This window comes from Capra hircus, chromosome 6 (genome assembly GCF_001704415.2).
Source record: "Capra hircus breed San Clemente chromosome 6, ASM170441v1, whole genome shotgun sequence".
NCBI lineage: Eukaryota > Metazoa > Chordata > Mammalia > Artiodactyla > Bovidae > Capra > Capra hircus.
The window spans coordinates 46,484,228-46,507,571 of record NC_030813.1 but is presented as its reverse complement, the minus strand read 5'-3'; the positions used below and the strand labels follow the sequence as shown (position 1 = coordinate 46,507,571).

General features: G+C 34.6%; 1 protein-coding gene across 1 annotated transcript in view; it reads right to left on the bottom strand.

Annotated features, from left to right (window-relative positions):
• TBC1D19 (TBC1 domain family member 19) overlaps positions 1-23,344 on the bottom strand; it is a 147,949-nt gene that overhangs the window by 78,770 nt on the left and 45,835 nt on the right. Inside the window, exons 5-9 of the mRNA XM_005681489.3 lie at positions 15,533-15,607; positions 14,418-14,481; positions 13,200-13,246; positions 9,231-9,341; positions 720-792 (exon numbers count right to left, since the gene is read on the bottom strand). Of these exons, the coding sequence (XP_005681546.1) occupies positions 720-792; positions 9,231-9,341; positions 13,200-13,246; positions 14,418-14,481; positions 15,533-15,607 (370 nt within the window). The remainder of the gene's footprint in view (positions 1-719; positions 793-9,230; positions 9,342-13,199; positions 13,247-14,417; positions 14,482-15,532; positions 15,608-23,344) is intronic.

Below are 23,344 nucleotides of genomic sequence, written 5' to 3'. Positions count from 1 at the left end.
TTGAAACATGTAAAATGTCATATAAGAAATGAATCGCCAGTCCAGGTTCGATGCAGGATACAGGATGCTTGGGGCTGGTGCACTGGGATGACCCAGAGGGATGGTATGGGGAGGGAGGTGGGAGGGGGGTTCAGGATTGGGAACACGTGTACACCCGTGGCGGATTCATGTTGATGTATGGCAAAACCAATACAATATTGTGAAGTAATTAGCCTCCAATTAAAATGAATAAATTTAAATTAAAAAAAAAAATTAATCCAGTCTTTTATGAAAATATTGGCATTTAGGCACAAGAAGAGAGATGTTGGGGAAATGTTCTAGATGAAATCACACCAATTTTAAAACCTATGTTTGTTTATACAAGATAGCATGTCAGTGTTCACTTAACTTGGTGATATGAAAAATAATAAAGATAGTAACGGCAAATAAAGGGAAATATGAGTGCTGCCAATGAAACATTTTGCCAACAAAATGACTTATGTATGTCTTACAAATTTTCAAAATTGTTTTAAAGACCCTCAAATAAAAAGACAATATCTAATTGAATGCTAATAAATATACAAGATTCTATACGATAATTAATAGTAACCAAGGAGAGGCAAAAAGCAAGTTAGTTGACAGATATTAAAAAGTTACTGGATTAATTTGGAAATGACAAGATAAACCTTAACCTAACTCTCATTTTCATTTATTATGTGCCATATGGGAGAAATACTAACCAGGAGGCACTTGTGTCGAGTCATCTATACCCAGCTGTCCTGTAGTTAAGCCAAGTTCTACAAAGAATTCTTTCTGAAAAAATAACACACAGAATTACCATACATCTCAGACTTTTCTACACGTTATTTAAAAAATAATCTTTACCTAGACATCAACTCAAATGAAAATCACTATGTAAAATAAATCTTTGCTTCATTCAAATATCTAAAAAAAAAATGATATTATTGAACCTTTAAATAGTAATACTTTAGTCCAAAATTTTCCCTTTTTAGATAACAAACTAGTCAGTAAAAGTAAAGAATAATTATTCTTTTGAGTAAAGAACTAATAACATTCAAATCTTTCCTTAAACATACATATACAAATAGCACATGCAGTACTTATAAATTTTATTTTATAAATTCATTGTCTAAAATTACCAATATAATTCTGTATCTGTGCTTTGTATGGTACTGTACTTCACTCAGCTCTTAATCAAATAAACACGGCAAATATCCAAAACAACTTAAATTAATTTTTAAGTAAAATTAGACTATCAAGTGCTCTGCTAAAATAAGAATAAATTAGATTTATTCTCCAGACTTCCTCTACTTATCTACTAATGTCTAAGGAAAGTAACCCTGTTTGTCTGTTTTTTTTTTAAACACATAAGAACCTCATAGTATTCACATTATTTTTATTTCCTAAGTAATTAAATATTTCTATCAATACTTGCCTCAGTCTTTTGTTACTATTCTAATTGCTAAAACCAAACTTCCTTCTTCTTTAAAAATGGAATTAGTTTTAACCCTTCATAATTATCTATGATTATTTAAATTAGTGATGTGTCCCTCATAAAACAGTTCTTCAGCATAACACATATATTTTATTTTTGTATAGATTTTAAATAACTGTCATTATATTTCAATCTTCTAACTAAAAACTTGATTTTTATCTATATCACAAAAAAGCACTGCAACTTATATTACCAATTTTTAATAACTAAAGAGATAAAACTTTACTGCTTTGGACTATTTTTTATTCTATATCAGTAGTGTCACTCAGTCGTGTCTGACTCTGTGACCCCATGGACAATAGCCTGCCAGGCTCTTCTGTCCATGGAGTTCTCCAGGCAAGAACACTGGAGTGGGTAACCATTCCCTTCTCCAGGGGATCTTCCTGACCCAGGGATTAAACCAGGGTCTCCTGCATTGCAGGCAGATTCTTTATTGTCTGAGCCACCAGGGAAGCCCTGGGCCCTAATCTCAGATTTTCTTCTTTAGGAACATGTATTACCTTTTCTGCAACCTCTATCAAAGCATATAATTACATCGTATTGAAATTATCTTTTTACTGTCCATTTCCTCACTAGCCTGAAGCTCTTGGAAGACAGTCCTATCTCTTACACACATTTGCACCTCCAGTACTTAGCACAGTGCTTAGTGACATGTAACAAAGAGGAGTTAATAAATAGTGAATCACTCTACTGAGCTCTAGTTCCAACCTGCTGCCTGTACATGACTGAACAGGAACTAGTCTGCAACTTCTCTTTAGAGTTAATACATTTTGGTTTCAAGAAATTCCCTTTTGGCAAGATAAAGGTACAGGATTAAGAGATACAAACTACTACATATAAAGTAAATAAGCTACAAGAATATATTGTACAACACAGGGAATATAGTCAATATTTTATAACTATAAATGAAGTATATCACCTTTAAAAATTGTGAATCAATATGTTGTACACCTGAAACTTATGTAATATTGTACATCAACTATACCTCAAAAAAATCCTTTTTAATATGCATGAGTCTGCATAACACTGTGAGCTAGGTTTGAGGGCCATCTATATGGCACTCATATAAGGGCCATAGGATCATATAAGACTCACTGAGTCTCACCAAGCTCAGTACTCACACAGACAGACCAGGGTTACAGATAAACCATGCACTCTGGAGGTAGAACCATTATCACCAGCCACATGATTCAGGAAATGGGGACAACTATCCCTAATGCCTGAAGACATTAAGTATGGTCACAGTTTTTTGAAAATCGGTCACAGGATTCTGATTCTACAATAGCTACGAATGTATCTACACCAGCTCCAGGTCCCCTCAGACAGACAGAAGGCATAATTAGCCCCACTTACAACATGCTAAAGCTGAGCACCGAAGAAGTGATACTTTTGAACTGTGGTGTTGGAGAAGATTCTTGAGAGTCCCTTGGACTGCAAGGAGATCCAACCAGTCCATTCTAAAGGAGATCAGCCCTGGGTGTTCTTTGGAAGGAATGATGCTAAAGCTGAAACTCTACTACTTTGGCCACGTCATGCAAAGAGTTGACTCATTGGAAAAGACTTTGATGCTGGGAGGGATTGGGGGCAGGAGGAGAAGGGGACAACAGAGGATGAGATGGCTGGATGGCATCACCAACTCAGGGGACATGAGTTTGAGTGAACTCCGGGAGTTGGTGATGGACAGGGAGGCCTGGCGTACTGCGATTCATGGGGTCGCAGAGTCAGACACGACTTAGCAACTGAACTGAACTGAACTGAACCCTTTTTATAAATCATCATTCCCTGCTTCTTTACCTAGCAAACGCCTTCACACTATTTCAAATGTCAGTACCTCTGAGAAGACCTTCTACACTTCATGAGAAGAACCTGCCACTTCCTCTTCTATACAGCCATATCACTTTGTATAAACCTCTCCTAAGAGGACTTCTAACATCTTTTAAAATAACGTCTTAAAAATTGTTTTTTATGACAGTTATAGTACTAATGCTTAACATTTACTGCTTACTATGTTTCAAGGACCACTGATATGCTTTATATTTATATATTAATTTCCTAAGGCTGCCGTTTTAAAAAGTACCACTAACTGGCTAGCTTTAAAAACAGAAGGGTGCTTCCCTGGTGGCTCAGACAGCGTCTGCCTGCAATGCAGGAGACCCAGGTTAGATCCCTGGGTCAGGAAGATCCCCTGGAAAAGGAAATGGCAACCCATTTCAGTACTCTTGCCTGGAAAATCCCATGGACAGAGGAGCCTGGCAGGCCACAGTCCATGGGGTCACAAAGAGATGGACACGACTGAGCAACTTCATTTTCACTTTAAACAACAGAAACTCCCAGTTTCTCACAGTTCTGGAGGCTAGAGGTTCAAAACGTTAACAAGATCACGCTTTCCCTGACGGCTCCAGGAGCGAATCTGTCCCCTGTCCTTCTCTTAGCTTCCGGTGTTGCTGGGTGTGTTCCCTGGCTGATACGTGCAACACTCCAATCTCTGCCTGTCATACGACATTCTCCTTGTGAGTCTCTCTTCTCCTCTTCTTTTAAGGACACCAGTCATATTGGCTTTTGAGCTCACCCTACTCCAGTAAGACATCATCTTAATTTCATTGCACCTGCAAGGGTCCTGTTTTAAATGAGGTCACATTTACAGGTATTCAAGGTCAGGATTCAACATAACTTTTCGGGGGGGGGGGCGGGTCACAAGTCAACCCATAACATATCTTAAGATATTGATCAATACAATACTTTTATGAGATACTATTATCCATATATTGAATAAGAAAACTAAAGCTCAAAGTTAAGAAAACTTGCCCAAGGTCACACAACCTGAGTGGTACAGCAAGAGGGTAAACCAGGTTAGTTGGCTTCAGAATCTAATTATCTAACCACCATGCTATGCTATCTTTACATACATTAAACATAAGTCAAATCAGCTAAAAGACTTAACAACAACCATAACAAAACATTAGTTCCCTATTTATGCACTCCTCTCCAACACACAAATACACACAATCACAATTATTCCACTATGCAGGAACAACCACTTTCAGCATTTTTCCTGGTGTTCATATCCATATTTTGGAAATCCTCTGGTGGCCCAGGGGTTAGGAATTCACTCTCTCACTGCCGAGGGCCTGGGTTCAATCCCTGGCTGGGCAACTAAGACCCCACAAACCATGCAGCATGGCCAGAAAACAAACAAACAAACATATATCCATATTTCAAGTAACAGGTACATTCTGCTATTTTAAATTTAGCAGTTTCAAATAACTATTAAATCTGTTAGTGATAAATGTGGATTTTTAGCTCAGTACATTCTCTTTTCCTCCCTCTATCATTCCAATATAAGTATATATCAATGCCTAATTACATCTATATTGAGTTTGTTATTATTAGTTAAATATTACTCACTGCTGAGGAATGTAGTATGCTATAAATATGTTTCCTTTCTTGTACTTTTTTCCATACAGTTCGTAATTAAACCATTTTTTCACTCATGCATTTTCTCTACTTCCCTCTTCCTCCTCCCTTTAACAACTCTGAAAAGACCCTCTGCAATAATTCTGCATGTGGTTAGCATGTCATCACATCATCTACATTTTTGGTGCTTTTCTTGCAAGGTCTCATCATGGAACCCTACAACCTCCTGCTCCACTATGGATTGCTCTGCTCTGGTCCTGTTGCATAGACTGGCCTAGAAATTCTCTTCACTGGCATTCTGGAACTTATTCTACTTTTAGGTTGGAAATCCCATTTCCTAGATCCTTTATTTTGCTCTTTTTGTTTATGATCTTGTTTTAGAGCATTTCTACCAGTAGCTCCATGAATTAGAATATTTTAGGTCATGTACATCTGAAAACAAATACTTCAACTTCACATTTGATTGACCGGTGGTTATATACAGAATTCTAGGCTTGAAATCATTCAGGTTTTTAAAGGCTTTACTGAAAAATCCTCTGGCTTCCAGTCTTCCTGCCGAGGAGTCAGATGCCACTCTGACGCCTGAAACATTATATATACTCTGTTCTTCCATAAAAACTTTTTAGTCTTCTCCTTTTCAGGTGCCTTGCTATGGGTCTTCTTTCATTCATAGAACTGGGTACTGGGTAGGTCTTTTCATAATGAAGATTCCTGTCTTTCAGTTCTTGAAATTTTTTTTTAACTCCTTGCCTCTGTATTCTCTTTCTGGAACTCCTACTGGCCGGGTGTCAGCCCATCTGGACTGACCATCTAATTAAAAAAATCTTTCCCATTTATTTTTCATCTCATTGGCTTTTTGCTTTTACATTGTCTTCTGATAGAGACTTCCTGGTCTTTCTACTGATTGTTTTTGTACACCATACTTTTTATTTCCCTAACTCTCTACTCGTTTGTTTTTTTTTTGCACATCATATATTTTTGATTCCTAAAAGCTCATTTTCACTTTCTAATGTCTTGTTTTGTTGTTCTAATGAAATTCTGTTCCTGTTTCAAGAGTAATCTTTTCTCTGAGAATATTGTTTGCTTTAAGTCTTCTATTGGGAAGATACAGTTAACAAAAGGTTAACCTCTTTGTCCAGGTGAAGATTACTTTGTATTTACCTTCTCTTAGCACTGTTGCCCTGAAAATGTACTGGATTATGAAAAAAAAAATTGTGGAGAGGAAAGCCAGCTACATAACCAGCAATATAATTTACTGAAAAAAAAAAAGACAGACACTTGACTGGTAAATTTCATCTGAAATGAAGGACTGTAAGTGGACTATAGAAACCTATTGAAAAACACAGGCCTTAGCTACCTGGCATGCCTCTTGAAAGGCATGGAAACTATGCTCATGTGCATTACAAGAAACGGTTCCTATTGCGCATGAGATTTTCCTATGCTGTACCTATGTAACCTTGTTACTTCCATTTGCAAGCATTCTTTGTAGGGGCTAGGAAGTAGCAGCTGGTAAGCTGTACGGACTTCCAATGAAGATCTACATGATATACTGGCATGCCATGTTTTCTGTTCTGTACAAATCTAATTGAACCTTATACCAGGTTTTGGCCTACTGTATCCTGCAAGTGTAGACGTAAATTCAAACCTGAAGTAACTATATTGGTGGTCATAATAATTACTCATTTCCTAAATTGGCTATTTCTTCTTCCTTATTTTTCTCTGCAGGGTGTGTTTTAGTTTTGAGCTGTGCTTTTCAAATTGTAAAATTTCAAATATCTGGAAAGCCTAGGCTGGTCAGTCATATTTTGGATTGAGGCAATGAACAACTGACTAGAAGCTCTGTCTCTGAGGCCTGCGCAGAGTATGATGGGCTTTACTCTGAAAAATTTTTATAGACAGCCAGCTTTCGCTTTCTTTCTTTTGGTCAACCTATACTTAATTCTTCTGTTTTCAGTACAATGCTTCATTCCTATTCAGCTCTACATTTGAGGTCTCTGAGTTCACGGCCTTTCTGCAATGATTATATACACCTTTGGACTCCTGTGAGGGAGGAGGAGTCGCCAGGAAATGAAGGATGGGACAAGTCTGGGGGTCTAAACCCTTTTATACAATCTCCATTTTCAGCTCTATGTCTCCCCAATGCCTTCTATCACATGCGGTATCTCCAATTCCTCATTCTTTGCCAAGTTCTAGGGAGAAAATCATCTGGTCTCTTGTATCAGTCAGAGTCCAGTCAAGAAATAGAAACCATATCAGAAGTGTGAACATGGAAAAACAGAATTAACAAGTGCAGAAAGCAACTGTGGCTTCTAGGCTGAAGGAGAGTGAACCAAGGAACAAAGAACTCAGGAAAGGTCCCCCATGTCCTCAAGACTGAGATTCAGACTTTTAAGGAGAGGGTGTGCCTGCCCCAGGAACATGCAGACCAGAGGTGAAGAACAATCCTGCCAGTGAGTACAGGCTGGAGCTGGCTGACTAAGGGCTGCCACGTTGAATACTACTGGGTCTTCTGTTTGCTGATCTGCTGGCTTCTGTACATGGAGAGTCCCTTTATCCTACTATGGTCTTGCAATGTCTCTCCAGAATCCTCTATTGACAAAGCCTAATGTCAAGCTACTTGGCAAAAAGGAAATGTTTACAAGGTCCAGCTCCAGTATAATAAAACAGGACTTTGAAAAAAGGTAGGTTTGCAAACCACAAATGGTCAGAATGGTCATCATCAAAAAGTCTACAAATAATAAATGCTGGAGAGAGTGTGGAGAAAAGGGAATTCTCCTATACTGTTGGTAGGAATGTAATTTGGTGCAGCCACTATGGAAAACAGTATGGAAGTTCCTTTAAAAACTAAAATTAGACTTATGATATGATCTAGCAATCCCACTCCTGTGCATATATCAAGAAAAGACAAAAACTCTAAATCAAAAATGTACACACACTCCAAGTTCATAGCAGCACAGTCGCAAAGAGTCGGACACAACTAAGAGACTGAACTGAACTGAACTGAACTGAAGACGTGGAAGCAACCGAAGTGTGCATCAACAGATGAATGTATAGAGATGTGGTATATAGATACACAAAGGAATATTACTTGGCCATGAAAAAGAACAAAAGATTGCCATTTACAGCAACATGGATGGATCTAGAGATTATCATCATAAGTGAAGTAAGTCAGACAGACAAATACTATACCATTTATGTAGAATCTCAAAAAATAAAACAAATGAACTTCCTTACAAAACAGAAATAGACTCACAGACATAGAAAACAAACTTACAGTTACCAAAGGGAGAAAGAGAGAGGTAGGGATAAATTAGGAGTATGAGATTAACATATATACACTACTATATATAAAATAGATAAATAACAAGGATTTACTATATAGTACTGGGGACTATATTCAATATCTTGTAATAACCTATAATGGAAAAGAATCTGAAAAACAATATATGTGTGTATCTGTGTGTATGTAATGAATCACTTTGCTGTACACCTAAAACTAATACAATATTGTAAAGCAACCATAGTTCAATTTTTTTAAAAGGTAGATTTAGAACTGAAAGGTAATAAACCGATTACCATCACACTTCTTATCCATACCTCCCACCTTTCAGAATCAATAAGGCTTGACCTTCTTCTTCATGTCTGAGTCATTCCTCATTCTCCCATCAGTTCTCTATCTTAATACTTTAAAATTTAGTTGTGTCTTAGTTTCACCAAAGACAATATTTACGTTTCTGTACTCCTTACTATTTTGGGGTAATTCACAAAAGAAAGACTGATGGTAATTTCTTAACTTCTTTGTAAGGAAATCTCTCCACTTTACTACAATTATTCTATTTTAAAACTAATTTCCTTACCAAAATGTGACAATCTGCAGAGCAAAGATAGTCTTTAACTCATCTTATGTTCTTTTATCTCCCTCAGTGTCTTCCATATTAGGAGCTTAAAAAAAGGTTGGTTGAAATAAATGAAATGTATATTCCTTAAAATTTTTTAATAAAATTCACAATTTGTTTCAATAAGTTTTATAGCTATACATCAGGCACCTAAATCCCAATAAGAGGTCTTATAAGTCTATGCTGTTTATTAAAATAAGAAATAAGTAAAAGCATTTATAGGTCAATGAAAGCTCACCTTTAACCCTACTAGCAAAGCAACTCACTCTCTATATAACATATTTACAATAAAAAAATTTTTTTCACTTTATTCATTTATTCAATGAGCAGATTTCCTACTACTTTAAATATATGTTGAACTAAAATATTTTTCCAGTGATTACCTTCTAAAATATATTAATTTATTTTGAAGTACCTATACTTACCAATTCAGGGATGTCTTTTACTTTGAGAGGAACTTGGATTAAACCCAAATGAGTCCTGAAACTAAGAGAATCACCATTTTCATAATTTGGGTTGCGAAGATTAATTAATACCTTTAAAAACAAATCCAATGAAATTGGTTAGTTTCTTTATACAAAATTTACACTTATAAAATTGGCAGTGATATTCTTAGTATATCACAACAAAATTGAAAATTATTTGGGTTATGCATATACTTTAATCACATTTTGAACACTATAAAATTGCATTAAAATGTTAAAGTACCATAAACATGTTTTCAATTTAATATTCCAACAGACAACCTATCAAATAAAATACCAAAAAGTTAAAATTTCAGTTATAAAGAAAAACTTTTGGATGTTAAGAAAAAATAAAAATTGTTTGAATATAATATTTTACAAGGAAAAATGACAGAAAAATTTAAACTGCTTGATTTCAGTATTTGCCAGGAAAAACTTGAGAACCAACTCTAACACTTTTAAAAACAGATGCTGAAAAGTTTATAGAAAGACAGTGGAATAACATCATAAGGTATTGCTTCTAAATCAAATTCAAAGGTAAAAAAAAACTTTTTCAGAAGCCAAACTAACAAGAAATATTTTTCAAAATTAAAAATCTTGGATATTTACATATCCTTTAATCTAGGAATCTCACTTCTGTGAGTATGATTATGGAAATAATTAAAACTGCTCGCAGAGACAGTGCAAAAGAAAAGGTAAAGGAAATGCTGTTTATAACAGAAAAATATTGTACATTTAATATTTTAAGACATTCAATATTAGACATTTAAGATGTTTAAGACTACTTAAACATTCCGGTAGAGGAAATTGCCTATATAAATTATGTTTTATGTATATAAAATACAGTTTAATATGCCATGATTAATAAATACCACACTATGTTTATTAAATTAAAAATTATAGTAGTGTTTATTGCTATATGATGATAAGTAATTTTTGTTTTAAATTTTCTTCTCATATATATTTTCTTATTTTTCTAACAACATGTATTTTAGGGAGAAAATAATAATAATTTCCAAAAATATTTTTAAACTGCAACTCTGAAGGGAAACAAACCAAGAATTCAGTGAAGAAGATTATAATGACAGAAACACCAGCATATCTGAAGAAGGCATTAATAACCTGATAACTAATGGCTGACAAAATGAAATATACCACAAGTGCAAAAGAGTTTCCTAAAATTTCAAACACTAAATTGAAGCTAAAAATATCAAAGGAATTTATTAAAAAAAAATATTTTAGCAAAGAACCAACAGTGTTAAATATAGACTAATATAGCACAATACAATTTTAGTCTAATTATGCAAATAAGGGGTCATAGTGCATGGAAAACTTAAAAACATAGAATTGAAAAGAAAAACTATGAATACATGGGCAATAGAAAAGAAAAAATATTAGAAAAGCAGAAACGGTAAGGAAGTGATTATAGAAAACTTTTCTTGAGCTAAAGAAGAATCTCAGTATGACTAATAAAAGAATCAATTCAGCAACAGTCCTTAAGGAAACAGAGTGCTATGATTATTAAGGAGAAAACATAAAATTAATTATATTAAAATTATATGAAATTTAAGTGCTAGGAAAGGGATGGGTTTGAGAGAAACCTTTAATAATCTAAGAGAAATAACACTAGCAGTATAAAGGCAGTTTCAAACCAAAGTAACTTCTCTTTTAAGTTAAAAGGAGACTTTATAATTCTAAAAGGCCTGAAATAATTTCTAACAATGCTGGCAAACTTGTATCTGAGAAAACAGGTTCAGAAAAAAAATAAAATGCAAAAGATTAAATCATTCATTTACTCATTCACTCAACACTTATTTACTGAGCAACTATGTGCTAAGCACTGTTAAACCTGTTTGAGAGAGAGCAGTTAAGGATAGGATCAACTTGCAGCTGGTTTGTGATAGTGCCTATCTTAGCTTCAGGGACATCTGGCAGTGACCCTTGGCCAAAATGGGATGAAAGGCACTAACTAGTCATTTATAATGTGCTACTTAATGTCCCCTGGAGGCATTCCATATCAATTTATTTACACTGTTTATTGAAAATGTATAGACTGCTAGTTTGCACCTGAATTACCAGTAGGGTGTAAAAGACTCATCAGAAAGCTTATGCTGTAACTTGTATCTTGCATGTACCTTGGTGATTCATAACCCAAAGGCAAAGTGCATCCTGTGTAACTGAGAAAGGGCTGCAAAGTGCATCCTGTGTTACTGAGAAAGGAGCTGGGACTGGAAATTTCTATCTCTTTGTATTTGCATGTGCTTTCTTTCTCTTGCTGAAAGAAAGCTTTATGTGGGTGTATCCTTGTGGCTGAAATCTTATATGTCATCTCAGTTATCTGATTTGGCTCTGTGTAATTGCTGCAGCAGGGAACAAAGCTTCCATATTACAGAATAAAGGCGGCAACAGGCAAAATAGAAAATCAGTATGTTATATGATGCTAAAGGTTACGGAGAAAAACAAGGCAGGAAAGGATTATAAGGAATCCCAAGAGGAGAGCCAGGGAAGGATTTGGTGAGAAGGTAACATTTTTTGGTGTGGGTATATGTTTAAATTTTTCCCATGAATGTTCTTTTTTTAAATTGAAATACAGTTGACATACAATATTGTGTGAGTTTCAGATTGTACTAACAGTGATTTGACATTTGCATACATTATGAAATCATCACAATAAGTCTGTATTCCTCCAAAGTTATTACAATACCATTGACCATATTGTTTATGCTGAGAATATGACATTTAAGCAAAGACATAAGGGAATGTGAGGGAATGGACACACAAGTATCTCGGGGAAAAGCAATGCAGGCAGAGAAAACAAGGAGCAAAGACCCTTAGATGGGAGAAAGCCAGGGGAAAGTAAGCAAGCCCTAGCAGCCGGGGTAGAACAAATCAGGAGGAAAAGGAATAGGAGAGGAACTCAGAGAGGTGATGGGTATCGGATCAAATAGGGTGTTTTAGGCCACTGTCATGACTTTGGGTTTTAAGTAGAATGAGATAAGCCACTGGATACCAGAAGAGTGGCTTCTTCAGAATAGTATTTCCAAGGCTTCCTCTACAAACTCTGCTAAAAACAAATTCTAGGTGGGAAAGTGTAGAAGCAATAAGAGCAATTAAGAGGCTACTGAAATAGTCCAGACAAAAGATGGCAGCTTGGATCAGCAACATAGGAATGGCAGTGATGAGAAGTGAATGGATTCTGGACATACTTCAAAAAGCTGAAAGGATTTCCTGGTGGATTACATATAAGGTACAAGAGAAAAAAATGGAATCAAAGATGAGTGAATTAAAATAATTCGGAGTTCTAACTGCCTACTACAGGGTTCCTCTTCAATGTTAATATGCCTCTCAAACTTAATTAAGTGCATCATCTTCACTAACGGACCTGTGTCTCTTTCTGTATTCTGAATCTTAAGTTAACTCTGCCCAGTTATCCAATCTAGACACTTAGAGGTCATGTTTATCTTTTCTTTTTCTCATACTCCTTAGATCTAATAAATTCCCAAATCTTTTTAAAAATCTGTTAAATTCACATCTTGTTAAATTCAAGTCTGTTGATGTCTTTCCACTTTGAATGCTGTTCTCTTAGTTCAAACCTTTATCATGCCTTGTCTGAACTACTACAACAGGGAGAAAAAGAAAAAAGAAAAAGATTCACTGAGCACCTGTTGTGCGAGCCAGCAGGCTACATGATTTACAGTCACTATTTTTTAATCAAATCTTCTTGATTTACTTCCCTCTAATCTTTCCACACTACAATGTATTTTCCCAGAGCAATTTCCAAACACAAATCTGATCAGGTTATTCCATTGCTTTCATGGCTCTGGGGCTTCTCATATGGTGATTCTTCTGCCTGGAGATGTTTTTTAATACCATCATTTCTTTTGCATTTTTACCTCATTAATATACATATATTTAACCAATAGAACCTACCTCAAGAAAATCCTTAGGTGCATAAACAGGTCTGAAAAGGCTTAAATCTAGAATTAATAAGACAGATTAAAATAGAATTTCGATGATAATGTACAAATTCTTATTAATAGTAAATCATAATGGTTCTTTCATATTGTTATGCAGCTAGCTTAATTCAAACATTTGCAGAATATTAATTATTTGTCATACACTGTGTTAAGCACTGTACTAACAAAAATAAAAAGAAAGTCCTTTCCCTTGACAGTCTAGATAACATATTCTAGAAGAAATTAAAGAGTCCTCTCTTTCATAAATTTATAATGGAGCATTTGTAATTGAACTGAAAAACAATGTCAATATAATATGAAAGTTCTACATGAGAATTCTCATGGTACTTAGAATACAAACAATAAATTCTCAGTGAATCTTGTAGTTGTACTGAACTGCTCTCCCTTTTGAACTTTCTATAACGCACTGCGTCCTTTGAGCAGGCATGCTTAAATTCGTCTCCCCACTTAGGGATCGAACCTGCATCTCCTACATTGCAGGAGAATTCTTTACCACTGAACCACTGCGGAAGCCTCAGGTTATATTGAACTATTCTCCCTTTCGAATTTCTATAACACACTGCTTCCTTTATGATGGCTCACAATTTCTTGCACCCTACCCAGGCCCCAACTATCTTTTAAGGAGGAGTGGTGAAGAATTATGTATATGTCTATCTATATAATTATTTTATATATATCAATAATTATTTTATACATATATTTATTACTCATTAAATATTTTTAAAATTGATAGACTCAATTTTAAACATTAAAATGAACCAAAATAAATTCTTAAAAACATTTTAAAAGTTTTAAAACTTCTCAAAATGTAACACATTTTAACATCTCAATGTGATTAAAGCTTAAGATTTATCTTAATTATGAGCCTAAGAAATCCACTGAATGATTCTAATGTATTCTTTCATAAAAATGTTTTCAAATGCTGGTTAAAAAAATAACTGATTTAAATATTCTCAAAATAATGGAGAACAGTGACTAAAGCTGGGAATTTTTAAACTGCAAAGTAGAAGTTTAAGCAAATAAAAAAAAACAGATGACAATAAATCAGTGAGAAGGGAAGTTGCTATCTTTGAAAAAAGAACTTGTTAATATTGTTATTTTGGATCCACAATTAAAAAGATAATTTTTTTTTCCCACTACCACATTTTGAAAATATTTTTTTCATATGTACCTGGTTCATCAGTTCCCATTTCATTCCATTTATTGAGAAGTTCTTTCTGTTCTCCAACTGGCCTCTAAAAAAGGTAATTTTAAAATTGGTTTCGTTTTGTGAAGTTAAGCAATGCCGCTGAAAAATAAGAATCAATACCTTATCTAAAAGCTTATATAAGCTACCATAACATAAGAAAAAATAATTTCATTACAAATGATTAGCTTTTCTGGGAATTACACTTAATATTATTTAACTATTACATTTAATGGCTCAGTTAGAATATGGTGCTAATGAGTCTAAAATAGAAGGTAAATGATATGTACTGGCCAGTAAAGTTTCACAAAGAAAAACTGCTCCTCAGCCACATACTACATCTCTTACCCCATCCAGCAATCTCAGAGATGCATCATAAGGGGGCTGGCAAAGAGAGTGTGACTGTGAGTCAGTAGCATCATCTTCCTATATGAAAGACAGTATATTACACAATACTACATATTTAGACAGCTTTTCATATAAATTTATCCTTTTTTTACACCATCCTTCTGGTGCCTTCAGTGACTTGTGCTTGGATATTATCCAATGTACATTCACTATATCTTGTCCAACAGCAGGGAATAAATAGGTGGTAGGGAGGATAAAGTGAAGAGAAACTTGTTCTCTCCTACTCTTGAACAGCTATAAAAGACCCAGAACATTCCTCAAGTGGCTTTTCTCTCCTTTTTCATCTCTCCCCTATCAAAGCCCAGAATTACAGATAAATGTTGAGTATTAGATCTAAACAGTTCTGGAGAGATGATAAATCATTTGGGTTAGGAGACTAAAGGTAATTAAAATCTTTAAAGTACATTTATAACCTTTACAGACAAATCTCCAAATAATCTATACTGTACAGCCTATATTTATTCTCAAGATACAGGTTTTCTTTTTCTTTTTCTTTTTTTATAAAAAGCATTATAGCAGATGTAATAGAAAACTATATAAACTACACCCACATAATTGACCTTTTATAGACTTTGGTTTCAAAAAGCTGCATACCAGTAACAAAAAAAAAAGATAAATCTGCCTAACAGTTATAATTTCATGATACTTCCTAGTACATGATTCACAATCAAATACATAAGTGTTAAAAGTACCTTTCGTGCCAATGGGATACTCAGTTCAGTGCACATACTATTTAAACTCTTCAAAATTCTTTTTTCCCAACTTCCCTGAAACATAAGGAACAGTCTATTATTATTTTTGGTTAACAGTGCCAAAAGTGACTCTTAAAAAATTAAAGACATTATGCATTATATAGAAATGGTGAAGTTGCTTGAGATTGGTTATCTCTATTCACTAGATTACTCAACAAATATTGATTACTGCCTACTATGTGCCAGATACTATCCTTAGTGCTGTGAATAACAAAATGTCTCCATCCTCATGGAACTGACATTCTAGTGGAGGATAGGAATGAAGATGGATTAAAAAAATAAATCAACAAGTCAGATGGGGAAATAGCAGATTTTTTAAAAAAGGTAAGCTATATTTAAGCACTTTATAAATTTTTCATACTTAAGACTCCCATTAATGACCTAGTAAAATAAAATTTTATAGAAATTATTATACTGTAATTTTTCCAAACATCTTTCACCCTAAATACTTTACTATGAATTTTTAAATAAGAACCTTCTCTTACAGAACCACAATACCACTATGACACCTGAGAAAACTAAAAATAATATTTCATATCATCTTAGCCCATATTCAAAAATTTCCAAGTATCCCCCAAAATGTCTTTATATCTTTTTAAATCCTCAATCCATTAAAAATTAATGCATTACATTTGGTTGTTATGTCTCTTTCTGTATAGCTTAATCTAGAGCGCTTTACTCCTTTTCTTTCTCATACTGGCTGTTTTGAGCAGTCCAGGGCAGATGTCTTTTGGAATGTGTCACAATCTAGATTGGTCTTATTGTTTTCTCACCATATAGATTATGTTCTTCTCTGTCCCTGCTATTTCTCATAAACTTGAAATAATAAGTTAATTTTAATGGTCAGTCATAAATTGATCATCCATATACATCATACTTCAGTAAATTATTCTTTTTAATACCAAGTTAAAACACCATAATTTTTTTGATCTTTTAGCACAGGCCACTTCTGACACACAAAAAACAGAATAATACCAAAGCTCCAAAATTTAGACCAAATGAGGAGAAATGGAGTTAACTATATATTATATTATCCATAAAGGACAGCTAAAATCAGTCAATAAAAGTAGAATAATAATACCTCCTTTATGTGATTACTATAAAAATTAAAGATGTAAAGTACTTTGAACAGTGACACAATGATAATAATCACTGATAGTTTTTACTACAGCTATCATTAATTCAGAGTTTCTTCATTAACATACATATCTAAATATATTACTCTCTATCTGGAATAAACTCTCCATGCTCTACTCTTATTCCAACATACTTATTCCTATGTTATCTGAGTAAATCATATTCACCATTCAGGTCTTCACCTCTATTAAGCCTGCTCTTACCTGGCTCCCACTCAGATAATATTAGTGCCTTTGCCTACAGATTCTCACAGTATCTCTTCCTTCACCTATCACAGCACATATCACACTTTATCGAGCACATAATAAGTTTTCAATAATTGAACAGATTTCCACTCTTAGTTATGCTGCAAGAATTTAGAAAAATTTTGGTACAACTGCCAAAGTAATGAATGAACGGGGAAAAAATCATCTATAAGAGAAATATAGAGCTGTGTGAAATGCATAACTTAGTTTACTAAATATATAGAAACAGGTTTTCAAGAATAAAAGAATACTCTTAATAAATTTCATAAAATACAGTCTAAACTAATTTTGTTTACTAGTTTGTTTTCAATTTTTTTCACTCTCTTTTCTTTTTTCCTGTAAAGAGTTCTCTTAAATGCAGGACTTCAAATATATTCGGGTATATTATTCATGACCAAGCGTTAGTTAGTCCAATACAACCCACTTTCACCCTCAACATTCTTACCCCAAATTTATCTGGAAAAATCTAATTCAACTTTCATATCTCAGCGTAAAAGTAATTTCCTCTAATAAGCTTTCTACCACTTGCTCCCTCAACTCCAGATTGCGGGGGTTGGGAGAGCAAGCATGAGAACCTTAACAACGCAAGCGAAGACTGTGCACACGGACAGCGCCAGGCGGCCAACACCAAAGCAGGCTGACTCTATTCTCTGCAGCCAAAAATTGAGACGCTCTATACAGTCAGCGAAACCAAGACTAGGAGCTGACTATGGCTCAGATCATAACTCCTTATTGCCAGATTCAGACTTCAATTGAAGAAAACAGGGAAAACCACTACACCACTCAGGTATGACCTAAATCAAATCCCTTACAATTATACAGTAGAGGTGACAAATAGATTCAAGGGATCTGATCTGATAGACAGAGTGCCTGAAGAACTATGGACTGAGGTTCATGACATACAGGAGGCAGTGATCAAGACCATCCCCAAGAAAAAAAGGAGGGCTTACAAATAGCTGAGAAAAGAAGAGAAGCTAGAGGCAAAGGAGAAAAGAAAAGATATACCCATTTGAATGCAGATTTCCAAAAAATAGCAAGGAGAAATAAGAAAGCATTCCTCGGTGATCAGTGCAAAGAAATAGAGGAAAACAACACAATGGGAAAGACAAGAGATCTCTTCAAGAAAATTAGAGATACCAAGGGAACATTTCATGCCAAGATGGGCACAATAAAGGACAGAAATGGTATGGACCTAACAGAAGCAGAAGATATAAGAAGAGGTGGCAAGAATACACAGAAGAATAGACAAAAAAGATCTTCATGACCCAGATAATCCCAATGGTGTGATCACTCACCTAGAGCCAGACATCCTGGAATGCGAAGTCAAGTGGGCCTTAGTGAGCATCTCTATGAACAAATCTAGTGGAGGTGATGGAATTCCAGTTGTTGAGCTATTTCAAATCCTAAAAGATGCTGTGAAAGTGTTGCATTCGATATGCCAGCAAATCTGGAAAACTCAGCAGTGGCCACAGGACTGGAAAAGGTCTGTTTCATTCCAGTCAAAGAAGGGCAATGCCAGGGAATGCGCAAACTACCATACAATTGTACTCATCTCACACACTAGCAAAGTAATGCACAAAATTCTCCAAGCCAGGCTTCAACAGTACAGGAACCCTGAACTTCCAGATGTTCAAGCTGGATTTAGAAAAGGTAGAAGAACCAGAGATCAAATTGCCAACATCTGCTAGATCCTAGAAAAAGCAAGAGAGTTCCAGAAAGACATCTACTTGTGCTTTATTAACTATGCCAAAGCCTTTGACTGTGTGGATCACAACAAACTGTGGAAAATTCTGAAAGAGTTGGGAATACCAGACCACCTGACCTGCCACCTGTGAAATCTGTATGCAGGTCCAGAAGCAACAATTAGAACTAGACATGTAACAACAGACTGGTTCCATTTGGGAAAGGAGTACATTAGGCTGTATATTATCACCTTGCTTATTTAAATTTATATGCAGAGTACATCATGTGAAATGCTGGGCTGGAAGGAGCAAAAGCTGGAATCAAGACTGCCAGGAGAAATATCAATAACCTCAGATATGCAGATGACACCACCCTTATCGCAGAAAGCAAAGGAGAACGAAAGAGCCTCTTGATGAAAGTGAAAGAGGAGAGTGAAAAAGCTGGCTTAAAACTACCATTCAGAAACATGGCATCTGGTTCCATCACTTTATGGCAAATAGATGAGGAAACAACAGAAACAGTGACAGACTTTATTTTTGGGGGCTCCAAAATCACTGCAGATGGTGACTGCAGCCATGAAATTAAAAGACACTTGCTCCTTGGAAGAAAACCTATGACCAACCTAGACAGCATATTTAAAAGCAGAGGCATTACTTTACCAACAGAGGTCCGTCTAGTCAAAGCTATGGTTTTCCCAGAAGTCCTGTATGGATGTGAGAGTTGGACTGTGAAGAAAGCTGAGCACCAAAGAATTGATGCGTTTGAACTGTGGTGTTGGAAAAGACTCTTGAGAGTCCTCTGGACTGCAAAGAGATCCAACCAGTCCATCCTAAAGGAGATCAGTCCTGAATATTCATTGGAAGGACTGATGCTGAAGCTGAAACTCCAATACTTTGGCCACCTGATGTTAAGAACTGACTCATTTGAAAAGATCCTCATGCTGGGAAAGACTGAAGGTGGGAGGAGAAGGGGATGACAGAGGATGAGATGGTTGAATGGCATCACCGACATGATGGACATGAGTTTGAGCAAGCTCTGTGAGTTGGTGATGGACAGATGGCGTGCTGCAGTCCACGGGGTCACAATGAATCAGATATGACTGAGTGACTGAACTGAACTGAATTTTAATTCAGTGATTACTATAAAAATAAACTTGCATAAAGATTAAAAATCTAATCCCTGATTTTTTATTATGTATCCCATTATATAAAAGAACTAAATTTCCAGCTATTGAATTATGATTACAAAAATTATCATTTTCAACCACTAATAAGAGGACTCTTGAGTTGATAAAAAGAAAATAACTCTCAGATATAAAAATAAAAGTTACAACAGACATCAATGTGTGGCTCATAATATATACCGTACATATTTGTAAGACTGCAATACATAATTTTAATACAGCATAAAACCTACTAAAAACTCAGACATAAAGTACATTTAAAATAGAATGATACTTTCTATAATTATATGTTAATAAGATATTCTGAAGCATATTTAACTTATTCTTTAGAAAATCACTCTGACAAAAACATCGCTTCAGGTGTTTTGACAAAGTAAAATTTTAAGTGATAAATCACAGTTCTCCTAAATGACTATCCTACTTACCAAGTATTTCAACTTACCACATTTAAATTTAACATTAGATATAATATACAGAGAAACTACTTAAGAAAAAAAATTTCACAGAAAAGAAATCAGAGAAAACAAACTTATAGTTACCAGGGAATAAGTAAGGGGAGGGATAAATTGGGAGATTGATACAGACATATAAAAACTACTACATATAAAACAGACCCAATACGAAGAGCCAACTAATTGGAAAAGACCCTGATGCTGGGAAAGATTCAAGGCAAAAGGAGAAGAGGGCAGCAGAGGATGAGATGGTTAGATAGCATCACTGACTCAATGGACATGAATTGGAGCAAACTCCAGGAGACAGTGAAGGACAGGGAAGCCTGGCATGCTGCAGTCCACGTGGTTGCAAAGAGTCAGACATGACCTAGTGACTAAACAACAACAATAAACTAATAAGGACCTACTGTATGGCATAGGGAACTCTTCTTGATACTCTGTAATGATCTACATGGGAGAAAAATCTAAAAAACAGTGGATACATGTTTATGTATAGAACTGATTCACCTTGCTGAAGAGCAGAAGCTAACACAACATTGTAAATCAACTATACTCCAATAAAATCTTTTTAAAAGGAAATTAGATATTAGAAGCAAGTATTCTGAATGAAAAAAAAATAGAGCTAAGTGATTTACATGTGTTTACAATATGTTATTTTTATTAACCCTGTGAGTAATGTATCATTACCCTCATTTTTACAAATGGGAAAACTTTTAAAAACAACACATGAGAGTAGAATGGAAAAGAATATTAAGAGCTGAAGCAATGCTGAACAAAGCTTTATTCACTTATCATTTTCTATTGTGTTCCACAACAAAAGCAAAATCGTGGAAATGATCAAGAAGAGAAGAGAGAACAAGACAAAAAATTGACAGAAAGAGGAAAAGGATGTTCAACTCAGAAAATTCACAATTTTAAGGCTAGAACAGGTGGACATGAGGTTAATAGCTGAGTTTTCAATTAATGAAAATATATTGATTCAACAAATATTTACTGGGCTCTTATTAAACATATGCCATTAAAAGATGAATAAAACAGCTATCCCTATAGTAAGGGTGAGAAGGATAAGACAGAAACAAATAATATGGATAAGTTGCAAAAAGTTTATAAGGGCTATACCAATCCATACATAAAAAACCATAGAAAATGTAAAACAATAGGCACACAATAGGAAGCTAGGTATATCGAAACTTCTAGCTGACAACAGAACACATCACATCCTGGAAAATCCTAAGAATAGTGAAAGAAGAGCGACCCCAGTGGTTGGCCTTGTCTTCCCTATTCGCTGCTTCATATCTATGAAAGGTTGTCAGGATTTTTCCAAGGTACTCTTTGCAGGAACTTCAGTCAGATGGTCAGAAGTCATTTCATAGAAGTCTTAGTCAAAAAAATCATTTCCACAGACATCAGAAACAGTAACAGAATTTCCTGACAATGAGGGGAAATCCAAGATGAAGCAAGCGGCTGCTTTTAAGTGGGGTCATCCTTTAGGTTCCCTAAAGAACTCTAATCTTGATTAAGTGATATTTATTCATTTCTTTATCTCACTGATTATCATGTATTCAATGCTTTATATCCACAAAGCACAAAGCTCAGACCAGTGCGTAAATGTTATAAGGAGCTTATAACCATTTAACACAAGCAAGAAACTTTCCAACGATTAAGACTTGATCAAAATGGGTTAAAATTGTGAATTTCTTGTTTCCAGTTCTCCATCAAAAGGAGATGAGCTCCAGAGGTTAGACTGGATAAATGTGAAGGTCCACTTTAGCTCCAGCTCCAGTTCTATAGGTACATAATTTTTCTCTACCTGTGGAAATAAATAAATAAGCCCTATGTCTCAAAGATAAATGCTAAAAACTCATAGTTATTCCTAAGCTATTATTTAAATAAAAATTTCAGTGTGTACCTAGCACCCAACAAAAAGTGGAAGTAGCAAATAAGTTATTGAAAAATAATAGTGCACCAATATAAAATAAGAAGAAAGTTAAAGTTTCTATCCCAAAGACTTACAAAATAAAGATTTTTTAAAATGTTATTTAAAAGGAAAACAGATGGTCTTTTACATTTAAAATGTTTAAATAGGAAGACATTACCTTTTACTTAAACCCATATCCTCTCTAAATGAAATTATTGTTGCTTTCTAATCAGTTTCCCTAATAATTGAAAACTATGGTATTAACTCAAAGGATTTCAAGAATTTCATAAATAAGGTAGTTTCTAAGCCATGAGGGGTAAAAGATTCACAAAAGAATTGCAATTCTACTGAAATCTTTAAATGGGTATTAATTATCATCTTGCTACTTTTTCATAGTAGTGAAAATAAATAAGAAGTCATTAAAAACCATGTAACAAATACATAGCATGCAAAACTTATGAAATTATAAAACTTTAAATTAATTTCTTCACACTGAAATGAGTAAAGTAAAACAAAATAATAACAACCCAGCTTTCTAATGGAAAAAGGCTTCAGTAATTCTATGATAATAAAAGTATATATTTATTCAAGATAATATGAAAAACTGTACAATATATAAAGAATAAAATAATAAATAAGCACTCATAAATTTCCACCAGTCAAAAATAACCACTGTTCCCATTTTATTCTCTTCATTTTTTCTATGCATGTATGTGTACAACTGAGATGTATATGTGTATATATATGCACTTGGATATACATACACTTAATTAAAGTAGAATTATATTGTTTTATAGTTTGCTTTTTTGAATTGAGATTATATCATGCAATTTCATCTCATTATACTTCTCTAAAAATGCCATTTTTGATGCCTATGTAAAACTGTCTTTTGGAGATTCTACGTTATATTTAAGCAGGCCCTACTGCTTTCTTTAGACGCCTTTAAATTTTTTACTGTTATCTCTGATTCTTTTCTTTAGATAAGGCTCAAGACGTGAAATTACTCAAAATAAGGGTACAAATACTTTCCTAAAGGGAACATTTCCATTTTTCATTATGTAATTCATTCATCATTTAAAAAAAATCTATTGAGTGTCTACCATGGGCCGGGCACCATGCCAGAGGTTGCAGATA